The 22,775-nt window shown below is 40.2% G+C and overlaps 1 protein-coding gene across 1 annotated transcript; it reads right to left on the reverse strand.

Moving 5' to 3' along the window:
- Window positions 1-752: 752 nt before the first annotated feature.
- LOC140174335 (uncharacterized) lies at window positions 753-1,247 on the reverse strand. The gene has a single exon (XM_072198776.1). It carries the CDS (start codon window positions 1,245-1,247, stop codon window positions 753-755), a length of 495 nt encoding a protein of 164 aa, XP_072054877.1.
- Between the last annotated feature and the right edge of the window lie 21,528 nt (window positions 1,248-22,775).

Below are 22,775 nucleotides of genomic sequence, written 5' to 3' on the forward strand. Positions count from 1 at the left end.
GCAACTTCTTTCTGCAAAGTTGGATGCAATGCGGGTGAGGGTCGCGAGTATGGCAGAGGGGAATAAATGCCGGAAGCGGCGAAGGAGCCTATGATCCCGTGCAGTCGGCAGAGGGAGACACCCAGGACAGAATGTTCATCAAAGCCGAAGAGGTGGCGGGAGGTGTTTGGCTTGGCATGCATGCTCGCGAACTCTCTGTCCGTGTCCATTATTCTTCATCACCTCAAGGAACTTCGCTATTTATTTGTGTCAACGTATTTGGTGTTTGGTCTTTTACTTGCTGTGTTGATGCTCTCACTTTAGAGTGCATATGCCCTAATGTACTATTTTGACGTGCGTTTATAGAAGAAATGAATCATTGAGAACATCCAGGTTAGCGTTAAGTTTTGCAACAATTTTGAACGGATTCCGTATCGGCGGGAAAGCACATTAAAACGGATGGAATGACGCAGGGTACATTTAAATTACAACACCGGGAAATAAACTACGTTGCTCCTTTTAATTAAATCACACTTTTTTTTGTTTTCTACCTGCTGCATTCATGCTCACAGAAGAGAGTCATACTACAATAAAAAAGAGAAAATAAAACCATGGAAAAAATATAGAAACCAAAAAAAAGAAAAAAATAACAAGAAATTCGTCGAACTCGTATATTTAGTGCACCTGGAACTTGCTGGCCACACCACAAAAAAGTCATCCACACATGCAATACCCGATACGCAACCAAAAGAGTCCCCTACCGCTGTTCAACATCACCGAAACATACCCAGGAACTCGTAGACCTCGAGATCGGCCAGGCACCGGACACACGATACACCCGAGACGTCGTGAGAATCACCCACGATGCCACGTGTAGAGCACATGGAGGATCGACAGGTCACGGGTTGCCCAGGGTCTGGAGGTGTGACGCCAACCCAACTCTCTGCAAGGATGTCCGTGAAGATCTCCCTGCACATGTGGACATTCCCAGATGTAAGGATAACTTCAAACATATCGACGGCGCGTCTCACATTGTCGCCGCCATGGTGGTTACACAGTAGCAGCATGGAATATACGTAGCTGGCCTCCACGCTGCCCTGCGCTACAGCCCTAGTAAGTAGATCCATTCCGGCGTTACGTCTAGCCATGAAGAAATACTCGTGCAGCCCGTCCCTGAGAATTGCGCCAGGATTTCCTGCAATGACGTACCAATCTACAAACCGTCTCTCCGCCCGGTCCAGGTACCTTAGAAAGGAAACCCACGGCATGTTCCACAACATCGCATGCTTGTATACCACGGCCGACCGCTCGGCATCAAAAAAAAACCTTGCAAGTTGACTCCAAGTTGAGAAGGTCTTGTATAGAGTTGTTTGCGACCTCCGTCGCAATCCTCACCCAGATGTCACGTGGGAGTAGTTTAAGCGGAGATCCGACCGGTCCTGACCGTCGCCCACAGGGGGTTTGATGCTTGGAGGCTCCGTCCCTACAGAATCATCATCTCCGGTTCATTTTTAACCATTTATTCAGTGGCGCCAGACTTCACCACCTGGTTTGTTTAGCGGCTTCTATACTGTTTTTTGGCATATTTTCGTTTTTATTGTTTTAATATATTATTCATAGTGCTGGTAAATTTTTTTTCAACGTTGGTGTTCACGGATTCCTTTTCTCCTCTTTTTTTTTCTCTTTCATTTTTTTCCGTTTACCATGTTATATCCAAACACACCGTTACGGCGAGAAAAAAACTCAGAAATCATATTTTCTGCTATCCGTGGCTTAACCAGTCTACCAAACACATTGAATTTTTGTTATTATTTATATTAGTTATAACTTAAATAACTAATATAAATAAATAATATATTTACTAACTATGAATTACTTATTAAATAAAGATATAATTATCTAATATAACTAATTACTAAAATTATTAGTAAATTAGTCATAGTTTAATTATTTAATATAATTATTTAATTAAATATAATTTAATTATTTAACATACTATCATACCTAGCATTACAAAATTACTAAACATATATGTAATGTAAAGTAAAATATATATTTTTTAAAATTTTTTCGATAACTTGCCACACACTGCAAAGGATTATTGCCTATTGAAAGTCCCCTCTTTAGAGGGACTATTGGCCTCGGTTCTAGCAAAGGGACTCTACCCACTAATCATTCCAACGGTCTTTTTCTCCCCCATGTGTCATAACAGAGCCTTCCGTTTACTACTATTGGAGTTGGTCTGATGCCAGAAGACGTGCTTAGGAAGTCTCCCTTATTAATAGAGGCGCATAAGTTAAATAATAAATATCCAACTTCGGTGCTCATCACTGCATATGCAGAATAGCTCCAGGATAAAATAACAACAACACTGAGACACCCACATAAATAATAATGTCGCAGGGATCTGGATCGGGTCCAAGCAAGCCCTTTGTTGGCGCTGGCCTCACCGGACGGTCTACTGATGAAATTCTCAACCACCTCTACGCGGACGTGAAAACAACGGAGTGGGAGATGCGTGAGGCCACCTTGGCCGAGAGGGAGAGATGCCTTAGAGAAAAGATCCTCGATTTTGGCCAGCGAGTGAAGGCGGCCAAGCTGACGTAGTCAACTGCCGAAGCCCGGCTAAAGGCGAAGGATTCCGAGGTGAGGGAGTGCGAGCATGCATGTCAGGAGGTGGAAATGTTATTGTGGTTCGTGAGAGACACTAATAATCAGTCTAATCAGGGTGCTGGAATAGCAGGCAGAATACATGAAGGCGAGGGTCAAAGACCTTTGTGAACGACAACAATCTGAGTTTGTAAAGTGGGCTGCTCTGGGAGTGAGTGTGAGGGAACTGGAGGAGAGGCATGAGGAACTGCTTCATGAATCAGGTGTTGACCTGATGGTGGACGAAATTGTGATAAATGAGTTCCAGGCACTGTTAGAGAAGCTCACAACTCCGTTCAACTTAACCAGCAAGTGTACTGGGTCATCCAAGTAATACCTTACGTGAGTAAGGGTCGATCCCACAGAGATTGTTGATATGAAGCAAGCTATGGTCACCTTGTAAATCTCAGTTAAGCAGATTAAATGGTTATGGGTTTCGAAAATTAATAATAAATAGAAAATAAAAAGGGATAGAAATACTTATGTAAATCAATAGTGGGAATTTCAGATAGGCGTATGGAGATGTTGTGCTCCTCTCGAATCTCTACTTTTTTATTACATTCATCCAATCCTTCCTACTCCTTTCCATGGCAAGCTGTATGTAGGGCATCACCATCATCAATGGCTACTTTTAATCCTCTCGGGAAAATGGTCCTATGCGCTGTCACTGTACGGCTAATCGTCTGGAGGCATCACCCTTGTTGATAGCTACATCCCATCCTCTCAGTGAAAATGGTCCAAATGCTCTGTCACAGCACAGCTAATCATCTGTCGGTTCTCAATCAGGTTGGAGTAGAATCCATTGATTTTTTTTGCGTTTGTCATCACGCCCAGCCTTCAGGAGTTTGAAGCTCGTCACAGTCATTCAATACTGGAATCCTACTCGGAATACCACGGACAAGGTTAGACTTTCCGGATTCCCGGGATCCTACTCGGAATACCACAGACAAGGTTAGACTTTTCGGATCCCCATGAATGCCGCCATCTATCTAGCTTATACCACAAAGATTCTGTTGGGGAATCTAAGAGATATGCGCCCGGCTTAGAGTAAAATGGAAGTGGTTGTCAGTCACGCACGTTCATAGGTGAGAATGATGATGAGTGTCATGGATCATCACATTCATCAAAGTGTTGTGTAACGTATATCTTGGAATAAGAATAAAAGAGAATTGAATAGAAAGTAATAATAATTGTATTGAAACTTGAGGTACAGCAGAGCTCCACATCCTTAATCTATGGTGTGCAGAAACTCCACTGTTGAAAATACATAAGTGAAAGGTTCAGGCATGGCCGAATGGCCAGCCCCCTGAATGATCAAAAGACTGAATGATCAAAGACTAGAATAGTCACAGATTAAACTGTCAAAAGATGTCTAATACAATAGTAACTTATCCTATTTATACTAGACTAGCTACTAGGGTTTACACGAGTAAGTAATTGATGCATAAATCCACTTCCGGGGCCCACTTGGTGTATGCTTGGGCTGAGCTTGATCTATGCACGAGCTGAGGCTTTTCTTGGAGTTGAACTCCAAGTTATAGCGTGTTTTGGGCGTTCAACTCCGGATCATGACGTGTTTCTGGCGTTTAACTCCAGACAGCAGCATGTACTTGGCGTTCAACGCCAAGTTACGTCATCAATTTCCAAATAAAGTATGGACTATTATATATTGCTGGAAAGCTCCGGATGTCTACTTTCTAAAGCCGTTGAGATCGCGCCAATTGGAGTTCTGTAGCTCCAGAAAATCTATTTCGAGTGAAGGGAGGTCAGATTCCAACAGCATCAGCAGTCCTTTTGTCAGCCTTTTTCAGAGTTTTGCTCAAGTCCCTCAATTTCAGCCAAAAATTACCTGAAATCACAGAAAAACACACAAACTCATAGTAAAGTCCAGAAATGTGAATTTAACATAAAAACTAATGAAAACATCCCTAAAAGTAGCTTGAACTTACTAAAAACTACCTAAAAACAATGCCAAAAAGCGTATAAATTATCCGCTCATCACAACACCAAACTTAAATTGTTGCTTGTCCCCAAGCAACTGAAAATCAACTAGGATAAAAAGAAGAGAATATACTATAAATTTCAAAATATCAATGAATATTAATTCTAATTAGATGAGCGGGACTTGTAGCTTTTTGCTTCTAAACAATTTTGGCATTTCACTTTTTCCTTTGAAGTTTAGAATGATTGGCTTCTCTAGGAACTTAGAATTTCGGATAGTGTTATTGACTTTCTTAGTTAAGCATGTTGATTCTTGAACACAGCTACTTATGAGTCTTGGCCGTGGCCCTAAGCATTTTGTTTTCCAGTATTACCACCGGATACACAAATGCCACAGACACATAACTGGGTGAACATTTTCAGATTGTGACTCAGCTTTGCTAGAGTCCCCAGTTAGAGGTGTCCAGAGCTCTTAAGCACACTCTTTTTGCTTTGGATCACGACTTTAACCACTCAGTCTCAAGCTTTTCACTTGGACCTTCATGACACAAGCACATGGTTAGGGACAGCTTGATTTAGCCGCTTAGGCCTGGATTTTATTTCCTTGGGCCCTCCTGTCCATTGATGCTCAAAGCCTTGGATCCTTTTTACCCTTGCCTTTTGGTTTTAAGGGCTATTGGCTTTTTCTGCTTGCTTTTTCTTTTTCTTTCTATTTTTTTCGCCAATTTTTTTTCTCGCAAGCTTTTGCTTTTTTCACTGCTTTTTCTTGCTTCAAGAATCAATTTCATGATTTTTCAGATCATCAATAACATTTCTCTTTGTTCATCATTCTTTCAAGAGCCAACAGTTTTAACATTCATAAACAACAATATCAAAAGACATATGCACTATTCAATCATTCATTCAGAAAACAAAAAGTATTGTCACCACATCAATATAATTAAATTAAATTCAAGGATAATTTCGAAATCCATGTGCTTCTTGTTCTTTTGAATTAAAGCATATTTCATTTAAGAGAGGTGAAGGATTAATGGAATTTATTCATAGCCTTAAGACATAGTTACTAACTACTAATGATCATGAAATAAAGACACAAAACATAGATAAACACAACATAAAAAAACCGAAAAGCAGAAAGAAATAAGAACAAGGAATGAATCCACCTTAGTGGCGTCTTCTTCTTGAAGGACCAACAATGTCCTTAAGGTCTTCTATGTCCCTTCCTTGCCTTTGTTGCTCATCCCTCATTGCTCTTTGATCTTCTCTTATTTCATGGAGAATGATGGAGTGCTCATGATGTTCCACCCTTAATTGTTCCACATTGTGGCTCAAATCTTCTAAGGAGGTGTTGAGTTGTTCCCAATAGTTGTTGGGAGGAAAGTGCATCCCTTGAGGCATCTCAGGGATTTCTTGAGGATGAGCTTCCTCATGCATCTCTTGAGAACCGTGAAGGGTCTCTCTTGCTTGCTCCATCCTCTTTTTGGTGATGGGCTTATCCTCTTCAATGGAGATGTCTCCTTCTATGATAACTCCAGCTGAGTAACATAGATGGCAAATAAGGTGAGGAAAAGCTAGCCTTGCCATGGTGGAGGGCTTGTCGGCTATTTTGTAGATTTCATTGGAGATGACCTCATGAACTTCTACTTCCTCTCCAATCATGATGCTATGAATCATGATGGCCCGATCCACAGTAACTTCAGATCGGTTGCTAGTGGGAATGATGGAGCGTTGAATGAACTCCAACCATCCTCTAGCTACAGGCCTGAGGTCCAGTCTTCTTAGTTGGATTGGCTTGCCTTTGGAGTCTCTTTTCCATTGAGCTCCTTCCACACATATGTCCATAAGGACTTGGTCCAACCTTTGATTAAAGTTGACCCTTCTAGTGTAGGGGCGTATATCTCCTTGCATCATGGGCAAGTGGAACGCCAACCTCACATTTTCCGGACTAAAATCTAAGTATTTTCCCCGAACCATTGTGAGATAATTCTTTGGACTCGGGTTAATACTTTGATCATGGTTCCTAGTGATCCATGCATTGGCATAGAACTCTTGAACCATTAAGATTCCGACTTGTTGCTTGGGGTTGGTTAGGACTTCCCAACCTCTTCTTCGAATTTCATGTCGGATCTCTGGGTACTCATTTTTCTTGAGCTTGAAAGGGACCTCAGGGATCACCTTCTTCTTTGCCACAACATCATAGAAGTGGTCTTGATGGCTCTTGGAGATGAATCTTTCCATCTCCCATGACTCGGAGGTGGAAGCTTTTGTCTTCCCTTTTCCTTTTCTAGAGGATTCTCCGGCCTTAGGTTCCATTGATGGTAGTGGAAAACAAAAAAGATTGTGCTTTGACCACACTAAACTTAAAAGATTGCTCACCCTCGAGCAATAGGAGAAAGAAGAGAAGAAGAAGAAGAAGAGAATATGGAGGAAAAGGGGAAGTGTAGGTTTGGCCAAGGTATGGAAGAGGGGGTTATGTTGTGTGAAAATGAAGTAGAAGGGAAGGGTATATATAGGGAGAGGGGGGAGTGAAGTTTCGGTCATATAGGGTGGGATTGGGTGGAAAAATGTTTTTGAATTTTGAAGGTAGGTGGGGTTTATGGGGAAGAGTGGATGGATGTGAGTGGTGAAGGGGGTAATTGGGAAGAGAGATGGAGGTGATTGGTGAAGGGTTTTGGGAAGGAGTGTTTATTGGGAAGAGAAATTCAGAGATTGAAGTTGTTGGGAAGTGTGACATTGGGAAGAGTAAAATAGGATTAGGAGGTAAGGTGGGAATATGTTAGGTGGGGATCCTGTGGAGTCCACAGATCCTGGGGTGATCCTGTGGGGTCCACAGATCCTGAGGTGTCAAGGAATTCCATCCCTGCACCAAATAGGCATGTAAAATGCCATTGCACACCATTCTGGCGTTTAAACGCCGGGTGGTGCACATTCTGGGCGTTCAACGCCCACATGTAACATGTTTCTGGCGTTGAATGCCAGTTTCATGCTTGTTACTGGTGTTCAGCGCCAGCTTTTCCTCTAGGCACATTCCTGGTGTTCAGCGCCAGAATGATGCTTGTTTCTGGCATTCAGCGCCAGTTTCATGCTTTGTTCTGGCGTTGAACGCCAGCCAGATGCTCTTTACTGGCGTTGAACGCCAGTCTGTGCTTCCTCCAGGGTGTGATTTTTTTCTTCTGCTGTTTTTGATCTTGTTTTTAATTTTTACATTTTTTTCGTGACTCCTCATGATCATGTACCTAATAAAACACAAAATAACAATAAAATAAAAATTAGATAAATAAAATTGGGTTGCCTCCCAACAAGCGCTTCTTTAATGTCAATAGCTTGACAGTGGCTCTCATGGAGCCACAAAGGTGATCAGGTCAATGTTGTATAGTCACAACACCAAACTTAGAGTTTGGATATGGGGTCTTAACACCAAACTTAGAGTTTGGTTGTGGCCTCACAACACCAAACTTAGAGTTTGACTGTGGGGGCTCTTCTTGACTCTGAACTGAGAGAAGCTCTTCATGCTTACTCTCTTTTGTCACAGAGGGATGGCCATGTGCCTTAAACACAAGGTAGTCCCCATTCAATTGAAGGACTAGTTCACCTCTGTTGACATCTATCACAGCTCCTGTTGTGGCTAGGAAAGGTCTTCCAAGGATTATGCACTCATCCTCTTCCTTCCTAGTGTCTAAGATTATGAAATCAGCAGGGATGTAAAGGCCTTCAACCTTTACTAACACGTCCTCCACTATTCCATAAGCTTGTCTCAATGACTTGTCTGCCAATTGTAGTGAGAACAAGGCAGGTTGTACCTCAATGATCCCCAGCTTCTCCATTACAGAGAGTGGCATAAGATTTATCCCTGACCCCAGATCACATAGAGACTTTTCAAAGGTCATGGTGCCTATGGTACAAGGTATTAAGAACTTACCAAGATCTTGTCTCTTTTGAGGTAAAATTTTCTGAATCCAAGTATCTAGTTCACTAATGAGCAAGGGAGGTTCACTTTCCCAAGTCTCATTACCAAACAACTTGGCATTCAGCTTTATGATAGCTCCTAAATATTGAGCAACGTGCTCTCCAGTCACATCTTCATCCTCTTCAGAGGAAGAATAGTCTTCAGAGCTCATGAATGGCAAAAGGAGATTTAATGGAATCTCTATGGTCTCTGTATGAGCCTCAGATTCCTTTGGATCCTTAATAGGAAACTCCTTCTTGCTTGAAGGACGTCCCAGGAGGTCTTCCTCACTAGGATTTTCGTCCTCCTCCTCCCTTGTGCATTCGGCCATATTGATTATATCAATGGCCTTGCACTCTCCTTTTGGATTCTCTTCTGTATTACTTGGGAGAATACTGGGAGGAGTTTCAATGACTTTCTTACTCAGCTGGCCCACTTGTGCCTCCAGATTTCTGATGGAGGATCTTGTTTCACTCATAAAACTGAAAGTGGCCTTTGACAGATCAGAGACTAGATTGGCTAAATTAGAAGTGTTTTGTTCAGAATTCTCTGTCTGTTGCTGAGAAGATGATGGATAAGGCTTGCTATTGCTCAGCCTATTGCGTCCACCATTGTTAAAGCCTTGTTGAGGCTTTTGTTGATCCTTCCATGAGAAATTTGGACGATTTCTCCATGATGAGTTATAGGTGTTTCCATAAGGATCACCCATGTAATTAACCTCTGCCATTGCAGGATTCTCAGGATCATAAGCTTCTTCAGAAGCTACCTCTTTAGTACTGTTGGATGCATTTTGCCATCCATTCAGACTTTGAGAGATCATGTTGACTTGCTGAGTCAACACTTTGTTCTGAGCCAATATGGCATTCAGAGCATCAATTTCAAGAACTCCCTTCCTCTGAGGCGTCCCATTATTCACGGAATTCCTCTCAGAAGTGTACATGAATTGGTTATTTGCAACCATGTCAATGAGTTCTTGAGCCTCTTCAGGCGTTTTCTTTAGGTGAATAGATCCACCTGCAGAATGGTCCAATGACATTTTCGAAAATTCAGATAGGCCATAATAGAATATGTCTAATATGGTCCATTCTGAAAACATGTCAGATGGACATCTTTTGGTCAGCTGCTTGTATTTTTCCCAAGCTTCATAGAGGGATTCACCATCTTTTTGCTTGAAGGTTTGAACATCCACTCTCAGCTTGCTCAGCTTTTGAGGAGGAAAGAATTTATCCAAGAAGGCTGTGACCAGCTTATCCCAGGAGTCCAGGCTATCCTTAGGTTGTGAATCCAACCATATTCTAGCTCTGTCTCTTACAGCAAAAGGGAAAAGCATGAGTCTGTAGACTTCAGGATCAACTCTATTCGTCTTTACAGTCTCACAGATCTGCAAGAACTCAGTTAAAAACTAATAAGGATCTTCAGATGGAAGTCCATAAAACTTGCAGTTTTGTTGCATTAAGGCAACTAGCTGAGGTTTCAGCTCAAAGTTGTTGGCTCCAATGGCAGGAATGGAGATGCTTTTTCCATCAAATTTGGACGTTGGCTTTGTGAAGTCACCAAGCATTCTCCTTGCATTATTATTATTTTCGGCTGCCATCTCCTTCTCTTGTTCGAAAATTTCTGAAAGGTTATTTCTGGATTGTTGTAATTTAGTTTCTCTTAGTTTCCTTTTCAGAGTCCTTTCAGGTTCAGGATCAATTTCAACAAGAGTGCCTTTTTCCCTGTTCCTGCTCATATGAAAGAAAAGAAAACAAGAAAAGAAGAGGAATCCTATACTGTCGGTATAGAGATTCCTTTATGTTAGTAAAAAAAGAAAGGGGAGAAGAATGAAGAAGAGTGGGTTCAGATATTTAGGTGAATAGAGGTGAAGAGAAGTGTTAGTAATTAAATAATTAAATAGAATAAGAGAGAAGAGATAGAAAATTCGAAAATAATTTTTAAAAAGGGGTTAGTAATTTTCGAAAATTAGAGATAAGATAAGATTAAAATTAAAATTTAAAACAAAAAGAATTTTTGAAAAAGATATGAGATATTTTCGAAAATTAGAGAGGGAAAAGTAGTTAGGTGGTTTTGAAAAAGATAAGAAACAAACAAAAAGTCAAAGAGTTAGTTGAAAAAGATAGTAAAATCAAATTTGAAAAGATAAGAAGATAAGAGGTTAGATAAGATATTTTGAAATCAAATTTTGAAAAAGATAAAATTTTTGAAAAAGATAAGATAAAAGATAAAAAGATTTAATTTTTAAATTTAAAATTACTTACTTCACTAACAAGAAACTTCAAGATAAGATTCTAGAACTTAAAGATTGCACCTTTCTTAACAAGAAAGTAACAAACTTCAAATTTTTGAATCAATCACATTAATTGTTAGTGTAATTTTGAAAATATGATATAAAGATAAGAAAAATATTTTGAAAATAATTTAAAAAAGATTTTTGAAAATTTTCGAAAAACAAAGATAAAATTGAAAAGATATGATAAAAAGATTTTAAAAAGATAAGATATTTTTTTAAAATTGAAAATTTGACTTGACTTGTAAGAAACAACTAATTTTGAAAATTTTTGACTAAGTCAACTCAAATTTTCGAAAATTTGGAGAAAAATAAAGAAAAGATATTTTTTTTAATTTGTGAATATTTTAATTATGAGAGAGAAAAACATAAAAATGACCCAAAATATGAAAATTTTGGATCAAACACATAATGCATGCAAGAACACTATGAATTTCAAGATGAACACCAAGAACACTTTGAAGATCATGATGAACATCAAGAACATAATTTTGAAAAATTTTTGATGCAAAGAAAACATGCAAGACACCAAACTTAGAAATCTTTAATGCATGGACTCTAACAAACGAAAAATGCATATGAAAAACAACAAACAACACAAAACAAGAAAACATCAAGATCAAACAAGAGGACTTACCAAGAACAACTTGAAGATCATGAAGAACAATATGAATGCATGGAGTTTTCGAAAAATGCAAGAAAAATTTTTAAAGCATGCAATTGACACCAAACTTAAAAATTGACTCAAAACTCAAACAAGAAACACAAAATATTTTTTATTTTTATGATTTTATAATTTTTTTTGTATTTTTATTAATTTTTTTCAAAAATATTCTTTAGAAAAACGAAAAAGAAAAGAAAAATTTTGAAAAAGATTTTTGAAAAGAAAATTACCTAATCTGAGCAATAAGATGAACCGTCAGTTGTCCATACTCGAACAATCCCCGGCAACGGCGCCAAAAACTTGGTGGATGAAATTGTGATAAAAGAGTTCCAGGAACTGTTAGAGAAGCTCACAACTCCGTTCAACTTAACCAGCAAGTGTACTGGGTCATCCAAGTAATACCTTACGTGAGTAAGGGTCGATCCCACAGAGATTGTTGGTATGAAGCAAGATATGGTCACCTTGTAAATCTCAGTTAAGCAGATTAAATGGTTATGGGTTTCGAAAATTAATAATAAATAGAAAATAAAAAGGGATAGAAATACTTATGTAAATCAATAGTGGGAATTTCAGATAGGGGTATGGAGATGCTGTGCTCCTCTCGGATCTCTACTTTTTTATTACATTCATCCAATCCTTCCTACTCCTTTCCATGGCAAGCTGTATGTAGGGCATCACCATCATCAATGGCTACTTTTAATCCTCTCGGGAAAATGGTCCTATGCGCTGTCACTGCACGGCTAATCGTCTGGAGGCATCACCCTTGTTGATAGCTACATCCCATCCTCTCAGTGAAAATGGTCCAAATGCTCTGTCACAGCACGGCTAATCATCTGTCGGTTCTCAATCAAGTTGGAGTAGAATTGATGAGCGGATAATTTGTACGCTTTTTGGCATTGTTTTTAGTATGTTTTTAGTATATTTTAGTTAGTTTTTAGTATATTTTTATTAGTTTTTAGTTAAAATTCACTTTTTTGGACTTTACTATGAGTTTGTGTGTTTTTCTGTGATTTCAGGTATTTTCTGGCTGAAATTGAGGGTCCTGAGCAAAAATCTGATTCAGAGACTGAAATGGACTGCAGATGCTGTTGGATTCTGACTTCCCTGCACTCGAAGTGGATTTTCTGGAGCTACAGAAGCCCAATTGACACGCTCTGAACGGCGTTGGAAAGTAGACATCCTGGGCTTTCCAGCAATATATGATAGTCCATACTTTGCCCAAGATTTGATGGCCCAAACCGGCGTGGCAAATCAGCCTCAGAAATTCCAGCGTTTAACGCTGGAACTGGCATAAAACTTGGAGTTAAACGCCCAAACTGGCATAAAAGCTGGCGTTTAACTCCAAAAAAGGTCTCTACACGAAAATGCTTCATTGCTCAGCCCAAACACACACCACGTAGACCCAGAAGTGGATTTTTACGTCATTTACTCATTTCTGTATATCCTAGGTTACTAGTTTTCTATTAATAGGATCTTTTGACATTGTATCTGTACCTCATGACACTTTACACGTTTTCTTTGTGTATTTTCCATGGCATGAGTCTCTAAACCCCATGGTTGGGGGTGAGGAGCTCTGCTGTGTCTTGATGGATTAATGCAATTACTACTGTTTCTCATTCAATCATGCTTGCTTCCATTCTAAGATAATACTTGTTCTTAACACGGATGAATGTGATGATCCGTGACAATCATCATCATTCTCAACTATGAACGCGTGCCTAACAACCACCTCTGTTCTACCTTAGATTAAGTAGTTATCTCTTGGATTCTTTAATCGGAATCTTCGTGGTATAAGCTAGAACTGATGGCGGCATTCAAGAGAATCCGGAAGGTCTAAACCTTGTCTGTGGTATTCTGAGTAGGATTCAATGATTGAATGACTGTGACGAGCTTCAAACTCCTGAAGGCGGGGCGTTAGTGACAGACGCAAAAGAATCACTGGATTCTATTCCAGCCTGATCGAGAACCGACAGATGATTAGCCATGCTGTGACAGAGCATAGGAACATTTTCACTGAGAGGATGGGAGGTAGCCATTGACAACGGTAAAACCCTACATACAGCTTGCCATGGAAGGAGCCTTGCGTGTTTGATGAAGAAGACAGTAGGAAAGCAGAGATTCAGAAGATGGAGCATCTCCAAAACCTCAACCTCTTCTCCATTACTGCAAAACAAGTAATCATTTCATGTTCTTTTGTTTTTCACAATCAATACTGATAATTTCTGTTATCCTGACTAAGATTTACAAGATAACCATAGCTTGCTTCAGGCCGACAATCTCCGTGGGATCGACCCTTGCTCACGCAAGGTATTACTTGGACGACCCAGTGCACTTGCTGGTTAGTTGTGCGGAGTTGCAAAAGTGTGATTGCAATTTCGTGCACCAAGTTTTTGGCGCCGTTGCCGGGGATTGTTCGAGTTTGGACAACTGACGGCTTATCTTGTTGCTTAGATTAGGACTGTTTTGTTTTTGTTGGTTTAGAGTCTTTTAGTTGAGTCTAGTTTCATATTTTAAGTTTGGTGTCAATTGCATGCTTTTGCCTTTCTTTTAGTTTTTCGATTTTGCATGTCCTTAGTCTCTTTTTGATCTTTAAAAATTCTAAGTTTGGTGTCCTCTTTGTGTTTTTCCCTTAAAAATTTTCGAAAATTAGTGTTTGATTTTCTAAAAGTTTTAAGTTTGGTGTCATTTTGTTGTTTTTCTCTTTCCTCTTTTCAAAAATCAATCTTTTTCATAAAAATTTTTCAATCATATCTTTTTAATTGCTCTTTTCAAAATCTTTTTAATTAACTAATTGATTCAGTTCTCAATTTGCTTTGATCTTATTTTCTTTTTGATTTTCGCATTTTTATCTTAATTTCCTTTTATTTTATTTTATTTTTTTCGTTTAATTCAAAAAAAAACAAAATATATCTATTTGCAATCCATTATGGATCTAAGTGGGATTGATCAGTCCAAAAGAACTCTGGGGTCATATGCTAACCCCATTACAGCTGCATATGGGAGTAGCATATGTACACCTTCCATCAAAGCAAGCAGCTTTGAGCTAAATCCTCAACTCATTATCATAGTGCAGCAAAATTGCCAGTATTCTGGTCTTCCACAGGAAGAACCTACTGAGTTTCTGGCACAGTTCTTACAAATTGCTGACACAGTACATGATAAAGAGGTGGATCAGGATGTCTACAGACTATTACTGTTTCCATTTGCTGTAAAAGATCAGGCTAAAAGGTGGTTGAATAACCAACCTACAGCAAGCATAAAGACATGGAAACAGTTATCAGACAAATTCCTGAATCACTTTTACCCTCCAAAAAGGATGACACAGCTAAGGCTAGACATCCAAGGCTTTAAACAAGAGGATAATGAATCTCTTTATAATGCCTAGAAGAGGTATCGAGGTATGCTAAGGAAATGCCCCTCTGAAATGTTCTCAGAGTGGGTACAGTTAGACATCTTTTACTATGGGCTTACAGAAAAAGCTCAGATGTCCTTAGACCACTCAGCTGGTGGATCTATACACATGAGGAAGACAATTGAAGAAGCTCAAGAACTCATAGACACTGTTGCTAGAAACCAATATTTGTACTCTAGCAATGAGTTCTCTCCAAAAGAGGAAGTAATGGCAGTAGTCACTGACCCTAGTCCTCAAGAACAAATAATTGAGCTTAATCAACAATTGCTCCTGATGACAGAACAGTTAGCAGACTTTAAAGAGATGCTCCATGAAACTAAAGTTGCTAACAAGAGCATAGAACTGCAGTTGAAGCAAGCAAAACAGCAAATATCCAAACAGATAACAGAGGAATGTCAAGCAGTTCAACTGAGGAGTGGGAAGACACTGAATAACACTGCTCAGAAGAGCAAAAAGCCAAACAAGGAACAATTGACAGAGGACAACCAACCACTGTTCAAAATCCCTCTGAGGACAGTAAGAGCCCAGAGAGGAATGTTATTGGCGTTCAAACGCCAGAAAGGGAAGGAAAGCTGGCGTTAAACGCCCATTCCTTGCCCAGTTCTGGCGTTCAAACGCCAGAAAAGGGGGAAAAGTTGGCGTTAAACGCCCATTTTCCACCCAATCCTGGCGTTCATACGCCAAGGGATGATCAGACACCTGAAAGTGCTGACAGTAATCCCTCTAACAAGGCTTCTTCAACCACTTCTGTAAGGAATAAACCTGCAGCATCTAAGGTTGAAGAATATAAAGCCAAGATGCCTTATCCTCAGAAACTCCGCCAAGCGGAGCAGGATAAGCAATTTGCCCGCTTTGCAGACTATCTAAGGACTCTTGAAATAAAGATTCCGTTTGCAGAGGCACTTGAGCAAATACCTTCTTATGCTAAGTTCATGAAAGAAATCTTAAGCCATAAGAAGGATTGGAGAGAAACTGAAAAAGTGTTTCTCACTGAAGAATGCAGTGCAGTCATATTAAGGAGCTTACCAGAAAAGCTTCAAGATCCAGGAAGCTTTATGATACCATGCACATTAGAAGGTGCTTGCACCAAGACAGCCCTATGTGATCTTGGAGCAAGCATCAATCTAATACCTGCATCCACTATCAGAAAGCTTGGGTTTACTGGAAAAGTCAAACCAACCCGGATATGCCTCCAACTTGCTGATGGCTCCATTAAACACCCATCAGGCATAATTGAGGACATGATTGTCAAGGTTGGGCCATTTTCCTTTCCAACTGACTTTGTGGTGCTGGAAATGGAGGAGCACAAGAGTGCAACTCTCATTCTAGGAAGACCTTTCCTAGCGACTGGACGAACTCTCATTGATGTACAAAAAGGGGAAGTAACATTGAGAGTCAATGAGGATGAGTTCAAGTTGAATGCTGTAAAAGCTATGCAACATCCAGACACACCAAATGACTGCATGGGCACTGACATTATTGACTCTCTGATAGAAGAGATCAATATGACTGAAAGCCTAGAATCAGAGCTTGAAGACATCTTCAAAGATGCTCAACCTGATCAAGAAGAACCAGAGGAAACAAAGGAATTTTCGAAAATTCCTCAGGAGGAGGATAAGCCTCCCAAACCTGAACTCAAACCACTACCACCATCCCTGAAATATGCATTTCTGGGAGGGGGTAAAACATTTCCAGTGATTATAAGCTCTGCTTTAAATTCACAGGAAGAGGAAGCACTGATTCAAGTGCTAAGGACACACAAGACAGCTCTTGGGTGGTCCATAAGTGATCTTAAGGGCATTAGCCCAGCTAGATGCATGCACAAGATCCTATTGGAGGATAATGCCAAACCAGTGGTCCAACCACAGATGAGGCTAAATCCAGCCATGAAGGAGGTGGTGCAAAAAGAGGTCACTAAATTACTAGAGGCTGGGATTATTTATCCTATTTCTGATAGCCCCTGGGTGAGCCCTGTCCAAGTTGTCCCCAAAAAGGGAGGCATGACAGTGGTTCATAATGAAAAAAATGAACTGGTTCCTACAAGAACAGTCACAGGGTGGCGTATGTGTATTGACTACAGAAGGCTCAATACAGCCACCAGAAAGGATCATTTTCCTTTACCATTCATAGACCAAATGCTAGAAAGATTAGCTGGTCATGACTATTACTGCTTTTTGGATGGCTATTCAGGCTACAACCAAATTGCAGTAGATCCTCAGGACCAAGAGAAAACAGCATTCACTTGCCCTTCTGGCGTGTTTGCCTACAGGAGGATGCCTTTTGGTCTGTGCAATGCACCTGCAACCTTTCAGAGGTGCATGCTCTCTATCTTCTCAGATATGGTAGAGAAATTTCTGGAAGTCTTCATGGTTGACTTTTCAGTATATGGAGATTCATTTAGCTCCTGTCTTAATCACCTAGCACTTGTCCTGAAAAGGTGCCAAGAGACTAACCTGGTTTTAAACTGGGAGAAATGTCACTTTATGGTGACTGAAGGAATTGTCCTTGGGCATAAAATTTCAAGCAAGGGAATAGAGGTGGATAAGGCAAAGGTAGAGGTAATTGAAAAGTTACCACCACCTGCCAATGTTAAGGCAATCAGAAGCTTTCTGGGGCATGCAGGATTCTACAGAAGGTTTATAAAGGATTTTTCGAAAATTGCAAAACTTTTGAGTAACCTGCTAGCTGCTGACACACCATTTGTGTTTGACACACAGTGTCTGCAGGCATTTGAGACCCTGAAAGCTAAGTTGGTCACAGCACCAGTCATCTCTGCACCAGATTGGACATTGCCATTTGAACTAATGTGTGATGCCAGTGACCATGCCATTGGTGCAGTGTTGGGACAGAGGCATAACAAGCTTCTGCACGTCATTTACTATGCCAGCCGTGTTCTGAATAACGCACAGAAGAACTACACAACCACAGAAAAAGAGTTACTTGCAGTGGTCTATGCCATTGACAAGTTTAGATCCTATCTAGTGGGGTCCAAAGTGGTTGTGTATACTGACCATGCTGCTCTTAAATACTTACTCACAAAGCAGGATTCAAAACCCAGGCTTATAAGATGGGTGTTGCTTCTGCAAGAGTTTGATATAGAAATAAGAGACAGAAAAGGGACAGAGAACCAAGTAGCTGATCATCTGTCCCGAATAGAACCAGTAGCTGGGGCGTCCCTCCCTTCTACTGAGACCTCTGAGACCTTCCCAGATGAGCAACTCTTTGCCATTCAGGAAGCTCCATGGTTTGCAGATATTGCAAACTACAAAGCTGTGAGGTTCATACCCCAGGAGTACAGCAGAGTGCAAAGAAAGAAATTAATTTCAGATGCCAAGTATTACCTCTGTGAATGAACCATATCTCTTTAAGAGATGTGCAGACGGAATGATCCGCAGATGTGTACCCAGAGAAGAAGCACAAAGGATCCTATGGCATTGCCATGGATCACAGTATGGAGGACATTTTGGAAGTGAGCGAACAGCCACTAAAGTCCTCCAATGTGGCTTCTACTGGCCTACTCTCTATAAAGATTCCCGAGAGTTTGTGCGTAACTGTGACAGTTGCCAAAGAGCTGGTAACTTGCCTCACGGATATGCCATGCCTCAACAAGGGATATTAGAGATAGAATTGTTTGATGTATGGGGAATTGACTTCATGGGGCCATTCCCACCATCATACTCAAACACTTACATTCTGGTGGCAGTGGACTATGTATCTAAGTGGGTAGAAGCAATTGCTACACCCACTAATGATACCAAGACCGTGCTGAAATTCCTCCAGAAACACATCTTCAGCAGGTTTGGTGTTCCCAGAGTACTAATCAGTGACGGGGGCACTCATTTCTGCAACAGACAGCTATACTCTGCTATGGTTAGATATGGAATTAGCCACAGAGTGGCAACTCCGTATCATCCACAGACAAATGGGCAAGCTGAAGTCTCTAACAGAGAGCTAAAAAGAATCCTGGAACGGACTGTGATAGCCCGAAGAAAGGATTGGGCAAAGAGCTTGGATGATGCTCTGTGGGCATACAGAACAGCATTCAAGACTCCTATAGGAACCTCTCCATACCAACTGGTGTATGGGAAGGCTTGTCACCTGCCCGTGGAGCTGGAACATAAAGCCTACTGGGCAACCAGATTCCTAAACATGGATGCTCAGTTAGCTGGTGAAAAAAGATTGCTCCAGCTAAATGAACTAGAGGAGTTCAGACTCAATGCCTTTGAAAATGCAAAAATTTATAAGGAAAAGGCAAAGAAATGGCATAACAAGAAGTTGTCAACCAGAGTCTTTGAGCCAGGACAAAAGGTTCTGCTCTTCAACTCTAGGCTCAGACTGTTTCCAGGAAAACTCAAATCCTGATGGAGTGGTCCGTATGTGATTACAGGAGTGTCACCATATGGATATGTTGAGCTTCAGGATATTGATTCTGACAAAAAGTTCATTGTTAATGGACAGAGAATCAAGCATTATCTTGAAGGCAATTTTGAGCAGGAATGCTCAAAACTGAGACTTGAGTGATTCTCAGTGAAGGTCCAGCTAAAGACAGTAAAGAAGCGCTTGCTGGGAGGCAACCCAGTCATTAGGAGGGTATATGATTTGTTCTTACAGAGGCAAGTATCAAAAATGAAGGGATTCACAGAGTTACAGAAGAATTCAGCTCAAAAAGCAGAGAAAAAGAGCTTACTGGCGAAAAAACGCCAGTAAGGGGCATTTTGGGCGTTAAACGCCAGAATGGGTACCATTCTGGGCGTTTAACGCCAGGAATGGTGCCATTTTGGGCGTTAAACGCCAGAATGGGCACCATTCTGGGCGTTTAACGCCAGGTGTGCAGCATCCTGGGTGTTTAGAAAAACGCCCAGTGATAAAGGAATTCTGGCGTTTAACGCCAGCCAGGGCACCTGGCTGGGCATTAAACGCCCAAAAGGGGCATCAAATGGGCGTTAAACGCCAGAATGGGTGCCATTCTGGGCGTTTAACGCCAGAAAGGTGGGGGGACCACAATTTTGTTTTCAAATCAATTTTTTTCAAACTTTCCTTTTCTTACCCATACTTTTCTACACAAACACATTTCAATCTCTCATCATTCACTTTCAAATTTTCAAAAATCTAAAATCATTCTTCAAATCTCTCAAATCATTCCCAAATTTTGTTCAAAAACTCACCCTTCTCTCAATTTCTTTCCATATCTTCTCAAATCTCCTTTCAAATTTTTCTTTTTTTTTCGAAATCTCTCCTCCCCACCTTATAAATACACGTTTGGCCCCTCTCATTCCCCACACCATTCGAATTTGCTCTTCCTCTCTCTCTCTTCTTTCCTTTCTTTTTCTTGAGGACAAGAAAACCTTTAAGTTTGGTGTGCTTTTCCGTGATCACTAAGCCAAGATTCATCAAGATCATGGCTCCTAAGGGAAAACAAACCAATTTAAGAGGAAAGAAAGAGAATAATCCAAAGAATCTTTGGAATCAAGGGAAGTTCTTAACCAAAGAACATGAAGACCATTATCACAAAATAATGGGTCTGAGGTCAGTGATCCCGGAAGTTAAATTTGATCTGAAAGAAGATGAATATCCGGGGATCCAAGAGCGAATTCGAAACAGATGATGGGAAGTTCTAACTAATCCTGAAATAAAGGTTGGAAGGAACATGGTTCAGGAATTCTACTCTAATCTGTGGCTAACAGATAAGCAGAGAATGACTGGAACTGTTTACCATACCTACAGAACCATGGTCAGAGGGAAAGTTATGTACTTCCATCTGGACAAAATAAGAGAAATCTTCAAACTACCTCAACTACAAGATGATCCTGAATCCTTTAATAGGAGGATTGTGAGAGCAGATAAAGGGTTAGATCAAGTTCTAGAGGACATATGCCTCCCTGGAACTAAGTGGATAACCAATTCAAAGGGTGTCCCAAACCAACTCAAGAGGGGAGACCTCAAACCAATTGCAAGAGGTTGGCTAGACTTTATTGGGCGTTCCATATTGCCCACTAGCAACCGTTCTGAGGTCACCATCAAGAGAGCAGTGATGATTCATTGCATTATGCTTGGAAAAGAAGTGGAGGTCCATCATGTGATTGCTTGTGAGATCTACACAATTGCAAATAAGAATTCCACTGAAGCCAAATTGGCTTACCCAAGCTTGATCTCCTTGCTCTGTAAAGAGGCTGGGGTGAAGATGGGAGTAGATGAGTTCATACCCATTGAACACCCAATCACCAAGAAGTCAATGGAAGGACAAATGCAAGACAACTCTATCAAGAGGAGGGCGCAGGAATTCCTCCCTGAATTCCCAAGAATTGACTACTGGACCAGCCTAGAAACATCTATCACCAAGTTGCAAGAGACTATGGAGCAACTGAAGGAAAAACAGCAGAATCAGAACTGCATGCTCTGCAAATTGCTGAAGGAACAAGAGAAGCAGGGGTGTGAACTCCAAGAGTTGAAACGCCAAAAGCTCTCCTCTCAAGTTGAGGGAGCATCCACTTCTCAAAATCAAGGTTGTTGAGTCCTAACTCTGTGAAAACCTCTATCATTAGGAGCCTATTTTTTTGCATATTTTTCTTTCTTTTGTTTTGTTTTCTTTTTTTTATTTATTTTTAGTCTCATCTTATATCTATCTTTGAGTCTTGTTCTTAATTCATAATTAATAAAATTGAAACTTTATGCCTTAAAGCTATGAATGTCCTATGAATCCATCACCTCTCTTAAATGAAAAATGCTTTAATCACAAAAGAACAAGAAGTACAGGATTTCGAAATTTATCCTTGAAACTAGTTGAATTAGTTTGATGTGGTGACAATAATTTTTGTTTTCTGAATGAATGCTTGAACAGTGCATATGTCTCTTGAATTTGTTGTTTTAAGAATGTTAGAAATTGTTGGCTCTTGAAAGAATGAGGAAAAAGAGAACTGTTATTGAGGATCTGAAAAATCATCTAATTGATTCTTGAAGCAAGAAAAAGCAGTGGATACAAAAAAAATCGAAAAAAAAAGAGAGAAAGAAAAAGAAGGAAATAAAGTTGTGATCCAAGGCAAAAAGAGTGTGCTTAAGAACCCTGGACACCTCTAATTGGGGACTCTAGCAAAGCTGGGTCACAATCTGAAAAGGTTCACCCAATTATGTGTCTGTGGCATGTATGTATCCGGTGGTAATACTGGAAAACATAGTGCTTTGGGCCACAGCCAAGACTCATACATTAGCTATGTTCAAGAATCATTATACTCAACTAAGAGAATCAATAACACTATCTGAGTTCTGAGTTCTTATAGATGCCAATCATTCTGAACTTCAAGGGATAGAGTGAGATGCCAAAACTGTTCGTAGACAAAAAGCTACTAGTCCCGCTCATCTAATTGGGGCTAAGTTTCCTTGATATTTTGGAGTTTATAGTATATTCTCTTCTTTTTATCCTATTTTGATTTTCAGTTGCTTGGGGACAAGCAACAATTTAAGTTTGGTGTTGTGATGAGCGGATAATTTGTACGCTTTTTGGCATTCTTTTTAGTATGTTTTTAGTATATTTTAGTTAGTTTTTAGTATATTTTTATTAGTTTTTAGTTAAAATTCACTTTTCTGGACTTTACTATGAGTTTGTATGTTTTTCTGTGATTTCAGGTATTTTCTGGCTGAAATTGAGGGTCCTGAGCAAAAATTTGATTCAGAGACTGAAATGGACTGCAGATGCTGTTGGATTCTGACCTCCCTGCACTCGAAGTGGATTTTCTGGAGCTAAAGAGGCCCAATTGGCACGCTCTCAATGGTTGGAAAGTAGACATCCTGGGCTTTCCAGCAATATATGATAGTCCATACTTTGTCCAAGATTTGATGGCCCAAACCGGTGTGGCAAATCAGCCTCAGAAATTCCAGCGTTTAACGCTGGAACTGGCATAAA

This window comes from Arachis hypogaea, chromosome 7 (genome assembly GCF_003086295.3).
Source record: "Arachis hypogaea cultivar Tifrunner chromosome 7, arahy.Tifrunner.gnm2.J5K5, whole genome shotgun sequence".
NCBI classification, from domain to species: Eukaryota; Viridiplantae; Streptophyta; class Magnoliopsida; order Fabales; family Fabaceae; genus Arachis; species Arachis hypogaea.